Source organism: Carex rostrata, chromosome 21 (assembly GCF_964058835.1).
Source record: "Carex rostrata chromosome 21, lpCarRost1.2, whole genome shotgun sequence".
In the NCBI taxonomy this organism is placed as follows: domain Eukaryota; kingdom Viridiplantae; phylum Streptophyta; class Magnoliopsida; order Poales; family Cyperaceae; genus Carex; species Carex rostrata.
Genome location: NC_135938.1, coordinates 8,175,408 through 8,184,735, shown reverse-complemented (window position 1 = coordinate 8,184,735; position 9,328 = coordinate 8,175,408). Strand labels below are relative to the sequence as shown.

The 9,328-nt window shown below is 41.3% G+C and overlaps 1 protein-coding gene across 1 annotated transcript; it reads right to left on the bottom strand.

The window, feature by feature from the left end:
• Nucleotides 1–6,291: 6,291 nt before the first annotated feature.
• On the bottom strand, nucleotides 6,292–8,800 carry LOC144573356 (putative laccase-9). Its single transcript, XM_078323119.1, has 4 exons — nucleotides 8,540–8,800; nucleotides 8,010–8,161; nucleotides 7,540–7,913; nucleotides 6,292–7,403 (listed from the first exon to the last, which is right to left on the bottom strand). The coding sequence occupies exons 1-4, from the start codon at nucleotides 8,648–8,650 to the stop codon at nucleotides 6,307–6,309; spliced, it is 1,734 nt and encodes a 577-aa protein (XP_078179245.1). The 5' UTR covers nucleotides 8,651–8,800; the 3' UTR covers nucleotides 6,292–6,306.
• Between the last annotated feature and the right edge of the window lie 528 nt (nucleotides 8,801–9,328).

Genomic DNA, 9,328 nt, shown 5'->3' with positions numbered 1-9,328 from the left:
CTACCGTGAATTGAACAAGGTGACCGTCAAGAATAGATACCCGTTACCCCGAATCGATGACTTGTTTGATCAGCTGCAAGGATCTTCGATCTACTCCAAGATAGACTTGAGAACGGGGTACCACCAGCTGAGAATACGTCCGACTGATGTGGAAAAGACAGCCTTCCGAACGCGTTATGGGCATTACGAATATATGGTGATGCCGTTCGGGCTAACGAACGCTCCGGCTGCATTTATGGATATGATGCAGCGAGTGTTTCACGACCTCTTGGATTCAACTGTGGTGGTGTTCATCGATGACATCCTGATATATTCAAGGTCACGTGAGGAGCATAAGGTACATCTGCGGATAGTGCTGCAGAGATTGAGAGATCATCAACTATTCGCAAAGTTTTCGAAGTGTGAGTTCTGGCTTGAGAAAGTGGCCTTCCTTGGGCACGTGATATCAGGTGAAGGGTTGGCCGTAGATTCAGAAAAGATTCGGGCGGTGACCGATTGGAAGAGGCCAGAAACAGTTACGGAGATTCACAGTTTTCTGGGGCTAGCCGGATATTATAGAAGGTTCGTACTTGGATTCTCACAGTTAGCTGCTCCCCTTACGAAGCTTTTGCATAAAGGTGTGAAGTTCGAGTGGGGTGCCCCTCAAGATCAAAGCTTTGAGGAGTTGAAGAATCGGTTGGTAACTGCACCGGTTCTTGCCATGCCCATCACCGACGAGGAGTATACCGTTTACACCGACGCATCCGGATCTGGGTTGGGATGTGTACTAATGCAGAAGGACCATGTTATAGCATATGCTTCTCGGCAGTTACGATCGCACAAACAGAATTATCCGACCCATGATCTGGAGCTAGCTGCAGTGATCTTCGCTTTAAAGATTTGGCGGCATTACCTGTATGGAGTGAAGTGCCGTATCTTCACGGATCACCAAAGCTTGAAGTATATCTTCACTCAAAGGGAGTTGAATTTGAGGCAGAGGAGATGGTTGGAGCTGATGAAGGACTACGATCTGGATATCCAGTATCATGCCGGAAAGGCAAACGTGGTAGCAGATGCGCTAAGCAGGAAGAGTCAGATCAATCTGGCATCGATTATCACCAGCGAGACACACCTTCTCGAAGAAATGAGAAGAATGAATCTGCATGTGGGTGCATCCCGTGAGTTTGCATTGGAAACCTCATCTCGATTGATTGGAGTGAGCAATAGTGCAGGTACAGCTACAGTTGCCTCGATTATCTTGGCTGCGGTCGAGGTTCGACCTGAGTTACATGAGCAGATTCGAGCAGCACAACAAGAGGACCCAAAGTGCCAGAAATTCCGACAACATTTCGAGTCAAATGCAGACTCGCCATTTCAACTCCACGAGGATGGTATTCTGCCGTTCCATGACCGCATATGCGTTCCGAATGACTCAGAACTGAAGAATCTGATTCTGTCAGAAGCACATGACTCGGGGTATACCATTCACCCTGGTGAAGTCAAGATGTATCAAGATCTAAAGCGATATTTCTGGTGGCCAAAGATGAAAAGGAACGTACAAGGCTATGTTGAGAAGTGTCAGATCTGTCAGCAAGTCAAAGCGGATAGACGAAAGAGGGCGGGACTGCTCAGACCTTTGGAGATACCCATGCGGAAATTCGAGTCGATCACTATGGACTTCGTGACTGGATTTTCGAGAACCGTTGGACGATATGATGCCATATGGGTGATAGTGGATCGGCTGACGAAGATTGCACACTTCATTCCACTTCGGATCGAGACATCCGGAAGAGAGTTGGCTGACCTGTTCTTGCAATACCAATTTAAATACCATGGATGTTCACGGCACATTGTCTCTGACCGAGACACTCGATTTACATCTCACTTTTGGGGAAGCTTTCAAGAAGCCATGGGCACGAAACTGAGATTCAGTACAGCCCATCATCCGCAAACCGACGGTCAATCCGAACGAACAATCCAAACATTGGAGGACATGCTTCGATCCTGTGCTTTAAGTTTCCGAGAATCTTGGATCAACCACTTGTACTTGGTAGAGTTTGCGTACAACAATAGCTACCATTCAAGTATCGGAATGTCACCACAAGAGGCACTTACAGGACAGCAGTGTCGCACACCGCTGTGGTGGGGACCCGCAGGTACGTATTCACCTACCGGACCTCAGATGTTAGAAGAGATTGCTGAAACGACGAAAGTCGTTTTGAGTCGGCTTAAGTCGGCCCAGGAGCGACAAAAGAAATATGCGGATGTGCATAGAAGACCGTTGGAGTTTCAAGAAGGGGACCATGTGTGGCTTCGAGTTTCACCCGTCAGGGGTGTACACCGATTTGGCGTATCAGGCAAGTTAAGTCCTAGATACATTGGACCGTTTCAGATTTTGAGGCGAATGGGACCGGTGGCATATGAGCTTGCATTGCCACCAACATTGGACCGGGTTCATCCGGTATTTCATGTGTCACAATTGCGCCGATACGTACGAGATCCATCTCATTGCATTGATCACTCGGACCTGCATGTCCAAGGTGACTTGTCCTATCAAGAAGAGCCAATGCAGATATTGGACCGAAAAGAACAGCAACTTCGGAGCAAAACGATTAAGCTTGTCCTGGTCAAATGGGGACGCCATTCGACTAAGGAAGCAACGTGGGAACATGAGGAAACCATTCGTGAGAAGTACCCGGAACTATTCAACGACCAAGGTACGCAATTTAGTTCAGAGGACTGAACTCTATTTTAAGGGGGGGAGAAATGTTACGTTATGAAATTTTTACAATTAAATTCGAATGATTTAAAAGAAAGAATCGATAAATCATGTTAATAAAATGGAAGTTTAAACCTTAATTAAGATTCCCCTAAATAAGTAAGTTAATTGTGAATTGAAACCGCGTCGAAATTTCGAGATTTCAGAATTTTATAGCCCCAGTGCGGATTAGGTTGACCGCAGTGCGGGTGGAAGCCATCCGCAGTGGCTCAGGCTTTTTCTGGAATTTTGACAAAAAAATGACTAAGTAGTGAGTGCGGGTGAGGGATCCGCAGTGCGGATAGGGTTAGCCGCACTCATGAATTTCTGTATTGCACTGAATTTTTCTGAAATCGGCTAAGTAGTGAGTGCGGATGAGGTTGAACCGCAGTGCGGATCAGGTTCATCCGCAGTAGGCTCGGACTTTTCCTGGATTCGGCTGGCAACCGACTAAGTCTCGAGTGCGGATTAGGCCACCCGCAGTGCGGATTGGCTAATCCGCATTCAGGGAAATTTTAACCCTAAAACCCAAATTAAACCTTCTCTCTCTCTCTCTCTTCCACCATTCCCCATTTCTAAGTGAAATTCGTCCAAGAGAGAAGGAAAAGATCTCGTGAGTTTCCGTTTCGTTCAGACTCCCGATTGTTGCGAGAAATCGAGTTTGGAACCGAGAAAGCAGCCGAGGATCTCTCAGAACCCTTCTATTTGGTATTTCTTTCTCTCCTTATTTCTTTCGAAACCTCGAATTTTCTCGATTTCTCGGATTCTCGTTTTAAACCCGAGATTTGTGTACGAATTGCTCGAGGACTAGTTCCTCTACACTTCTTACTAGTTTGTTTGTCAATCTTTTTCCCGATTTCTTCCGATTTATGAAATCTGATTTCTAGGGTTTCGTGCCAAAATTGAAAGTTGGCATAATCGTGATTTGATTTGCTTAACCCGACCAATTAGACTTGTAATCGGTAGGGTTGCCTCCCGATCGTGAATTTTTAGAACACTTAACGGCTGATTTGAGGTTTTGACCAAATTAGGGTTTACCAAAACGGTGGATTGAATTGAACCGAGAACCAAAGTAGTGAAACGGTGATTGATGGTCACCAAATGGAGTTTGTATGGTCCCGAGGACCTAGATGAATTTTGTGTGGTTTTAGAGGATTTTGGTAAGAAATAATGAACCGAACGAATTGATACCAAAAACATAGAAATTGATTAGGGAAGGTATAAGCCCTAGAAGTAACTCGAGTAAACCTCTCGACCCTGAACCAATGTTAAACCTAGTATACGTATAATATAGGTGTAGGCTCGGTTGAGCAAGAACTTGCGAGACCATACGAGACGTCCGATCCTTAGCTTAAGCGGTACGCTCGTCAAACAGGTGCGGGATTCTTGGACTTGTTTGATACTTTATTTTCAGGAATTAAACTGTGTTTTCGTTTGTCATGTTGAATATCATTGATTGCATCACTGAATTGCGTAGAGCATTTGCATAGCCCAATCAAATTAAACTCGAATTGATCTGAATTGAATGATTTGCATACTGGTATGGTTATAGGTTATGTCGATCTATTGTGATCTGATTTTGATTTAAAGTCACCACGAGTGAAATTGATATGTGTGTGTGTGAATGGATTTACGAAGTTAAGCACTTGGATCCAATTAATTTGCCAAGTCGGGCTGTATGCTGACTTGGATTCCCAGGATCCTAAATGGCCTTAGGTGAACGGCCCTCGATATTCCCAGTACCGGTTGGGACGAGGGAGGGTGATTATGTTATGAGATGTGTGATTGGAAATCGTGGTTGACTTGTGTAACGTCTATGGCTCGGTAGCATTTTCCTACGTGTTAATGCATTTGAACGGTCGATTGAATATGACGAATATTGGAAACGATTCTAAAGTGGATTTTCTTTACATGATTTGAACCAGACCTTAATAAACTGTTAAGCCAAGCGGTTGCAGATGGGTGTCAGATAAAGGGTCCAGCGGTTGGCCATCTGTAGGTGTCAGTAACCCTACAGATGTGGGTTTGATAAAGGTTCAGCTCGAAAGAACATCTGTAATTGCTACAAGCCCTACTGAACTGAGTTAGGAATCAAGTTAAGCCAAAATATATGTTGTGTTTGAGATTCATCTTGGAAATTCCGTAAACTGTGTTTCAGGTTGGTTAACTGTTGTCGAGTAGTGGCATTCTGTTATTTATGTTGTCTTATATAACTGTTTGCATTGTTGATTGTTTGGGTTTCATTATTGAATATAGAGTTTGATTGCAAGTCCAATAATTCAAATGTGGCAAATTCGCACTGAGAATTTATTCTCACCCCCACCTTCCCCGTTATTTTACAGGTATTGGTGCGACTGATTCCGGAGAGGCACGAGAGTAGTAGACCTTAGTAGCTTACCAGTATATGACCCTAGATATCTTTTGTTGTATAGATTTAGGGTAGGCCTCGTGGTTGGTATCCGGATGAGATACTTTTGTTGTATTATATGCTGACCAGACTGTGTACTCTGATATATATATTAGAAACTTGTTTGAATTGCTTGTTGTTTGGTTTGAAATGCGAGTAGCCTTGTAAGCATACACGGCGTTGTATGCTTACGGCGGGGGACTGTTACGACCCGTGGCCGCGGGGTGTGACAAGGTTACTTAATTATTACACCTTATTATGTTCCGAAATTTCTTGGAGCTTAATTGAACGGGACAATATTAAGCAGACACATAATATAAATATCTTTTAGGCCACAGAAAATTCTGAATGACTCGTCAGGCAGCTTCAATTGCGCGCAGTACGTGGTATTTTTTTCACTGTTATTCTACTTTCTGGTATTAATTATTGCAGTTGGAATCTGTCTAAGCTAAATTAAATCTTTACATTAAATGTCAACAAATATGTTTTGAATCATTAGCTTATTTCTTTTCAAGATTTCACAAATTTTGTTTTTCAAATAATCTGCATGCATCCATGATCCAACTGTAATTAGAGAGAAAATAATTTTTTATTGGTGGAAATTAAGCACCATGCATTGATACATATATATTTTCTGTTTATTTAGTTTTGCCTTATATTATCCAGAACAAAAAGTTTTCTCTTACATTTCCAATTACAATTAACGCGGCTCAAAACGAGAATTAATTTGGAAACATGTACGTGTCTAGTTTCGGATTTTGTTGAGAGTCAAGTAATTCCAGTTATATATATAGATGACATGTATATATATATGATGATCAAATAAAGAAATCCAAGTCAAGTTTGTTGAAATTCAAAATGATAAATTTGATTTTGTCGGTTTTCATCGAAATATTTATCTTTTGTAAAATACAATTCCCATTCTTCGCATAAATATAATTTTACTATATATCTCATTGCATATGAGATAATTAAAAGGTAGAGTCTTAAAATTGAAGAAAATATATCAACTGCATGCAGCATTAATTTATTCACAATTGAATTTCCTTGAAAGAACAAAAAATGAATCAAATTTCCTATCATGACTACAATTATCATCTATTAACAAATTGAACTTGAAGCTACAAAAAAAAAAAAAAAAAAAAAAAAATTGAAATATACTTCAGCAGTGTGGCATGTTGTGAGGCCTAGGTAACATTTTAGCATCGTTACTGTTACCGTTCTTGGTTATGAAGACCATATCCATTCCCCAAACTGTGTGGCGTTCGAAGTGGCAGTGCATGAACCAGACACCGGGATTCGCGGCCCTAAAACGTATAGCGGCCCAACCATTCTTTGGCACGCCAATTGTATTCTCATAAGGCGGATCGATCAAGTTGTAAGACAAAGGATCTTTTTCCTTGTCAAAAATACCAAATCCTTTGCCAACAACATAAAAGCTGTGGCCGTGCAAATGCATGGGATGATTCTCGCCACCGAGAATATTAGTCCCCTGAAACACAATCTCCACGGTTGTATTGTACTCTAAAACCTTCACTTTTGTGGACTTTTGTGTTAGGTAAAGCTCCTGTGGAATGGTGTCCCCGGTAAAGTTAAAGAAAACCGGCGGTTTGTTAGGAAAGTCCGGTGTGTAGACATCAGGAATAGAGTAATAGTATGCATCTAGCACATCAATTGGCGGGTTTTGGAAACTAGCATTGTTTAGGCTTGCAGCAAGCCTATTGCCCATTGGACCGGTGCAGTTAGAGCTTCCGGAGCAAGGGACAACATTCACCGCTATTGAGATATACATGTGTTCATCAATTGTTTTTGGAACATCAACTGGGTGGTCCCAGCTTGCCAGAGAGCGTATCCCGTCAGTAAATGCGGTTGCTGCATTTGTGTCATTGATTTCTGGTAAAGAGGGTAAAAGCGGAAATGTTGCGAAAGTGTTTTGGTTCAATTTGTATTCTAGAATGGCAGTGGAAATATTTTGATCGAATGTAACATTTGTGTTACCATTGTAAGGACGGGTTTCCATGTAATACCGAGAAGGCGAAGAGGAGTCCTTTAGCTGATCAGCCTTTAGAAGAAGGTCCATTGTTTGACCTGGGGTGATCATAATATAGTCGGTTGAGTACGGCTTGGTGTAACTACCATCGGTCCCAACAACAGTGAGTTTGTGATTGGCAATGGCGAAGAAATATTCGTTGCTCAACGCTGCATTGATCACACGGAGTAGGTAGGTGTTGCCTTGCTGCACTTGAACCTTGAAAGTGTCTGCAACAAATTGAGATTTTGTGTTAGCTTTGAATTTGAAATCTAAATCATTGGGTCCTACTCTATCCAGTATTTAGTCAACTTTCTTCGTAGTGCAATTAAAATATCTTTAATTAGACCTAGAAAACCAACATACCATTCTGTGAGCATGGAAGGAAATCGCCAGGTTGGCCATTGATGGTGTTGGCATCAGAAGGATCAACTTCGCCGCCAGTCGCTAGTGCCTTTTGTAGCACTTCATTTACGTCAGCATTCCACCACTCCCCCAAAATGAGTGTGACCTCCTTATCGGGCTTGGGGTAGGGGAAGGTGCTTCCTTTCCTCGGGTGAATGACCATTGCTCCGTGAACAGTGGCACGATCAAAATCAGAGTGTGCATGCCACCAGAGTGTGCCTTCTTCTTCTGTGAACTGAATCCGTTGTGTGAAGTTGGCTCCTGGTTTGATCGGGCATTGCGTGATGTACTCTGGTCCATCTGACCAAGGGTTCCTTGGCTGGTCAACACCATGCCTGAAACAAAAATTAATGTACGTGGAACTTAGTTGATTTTTTCTTTAATATATTGTCCATCAGATATAATTAGGTTTGATCAATTTATATATATACCAGTGAATTGTGATGTTCTTGTTTCCTTGGTTGATGACCTTGACAATAACAGTGTCGCCTTTGCGTGCATAGATGGTGGGGCCTGGGTACTGGCCATTGACGGTAAGGATGTTCTTGGTGCTGCAGAGCCTGGTGCATGGAGTTTCTTGTATCTGCAAATTAATTACAAATTAGCTAGTATTTAATTATGAGTGGTTGCTTATAATTTAATTAGTCATCAACTGGTTGAAGTACTGGTAATGAGCTATATATATTTCAGTTCACACAAATGATTGTCATGCAGAGTTATGAAGATGAGACGAGCATAGTTGGAAGTTTGCTTCTTTCAAGGTGCGTTGACTTTTCAACATAAGACTAATTATATGCATCAAATCTTGCATGGAATGTTTTACTGAAGCTGTGCCTATGTATTCAATTATTCATTATACATTTCATGCATCCATATACTGTTACTACCTAGCTACAATATGCCAGCTTGTATCCCTTTGATATGTTTCCAAATACATATTGCGTAAAGATATGGTACTTACAATGAAAGTGTGGTGATGGATCTTTGCCAAGGCAGGAGGAGCAAAGACACCGAATAGCATAATAGCATACATGAATTTGAGCAGCTGATAATTAGCACTGCCTAATTCCATCTTATTTCACTCGGTAATTACCCTCGGAGAAAAATGAAGCGAAAATTAATGACACCAGTATATATATAGAGGATCGGAGCTAGATCAAATGACAACAAGTACAGCAACGCAAAACTGATTTCTTTAACGTCAGTATGTACTTGCTATGTACAAATTTGATTTGATTTTTTTTTTCTTCTTCTCTTTTCTGAAGTAGCTCTAGAGATTTGATTTAAGTTTTGGATAAATTGAAGATCACATATGCTAAGGTATTTATAAGAGAGGCCATGCAGGGGTAATTAATGCATGCAGCCGTTCTCTTACCTATTCTATTACGTACGCTTCTTTCATACGCGGTGCATTGACTAATTAAGAATTACACCCCATATCTCTAGTTTGAAAAATATATGAGGAATTTCAGAAGAGAAACACAAATAAAAAAATAAATAAAGGTTTTACCTAGCTAGGACGACTCAGCCACCTATTCCTCTGGAGTAGAAAAAATCAATGATTTTGGGTGTTTTGAGATAATGATAAAGGCCAAGTGGTTCCAGATAAATTATAGTATTTTACTTTTATTAAACAATGGGCGAGGTGAAATTAAAAAGAGTTAATTTGCGTGAGAGATTCTTCGGCTTGTTCAATATTAATTTATTGTATAAAGGTAAAAATATTAACTTGCCATTCAAGTATATATAG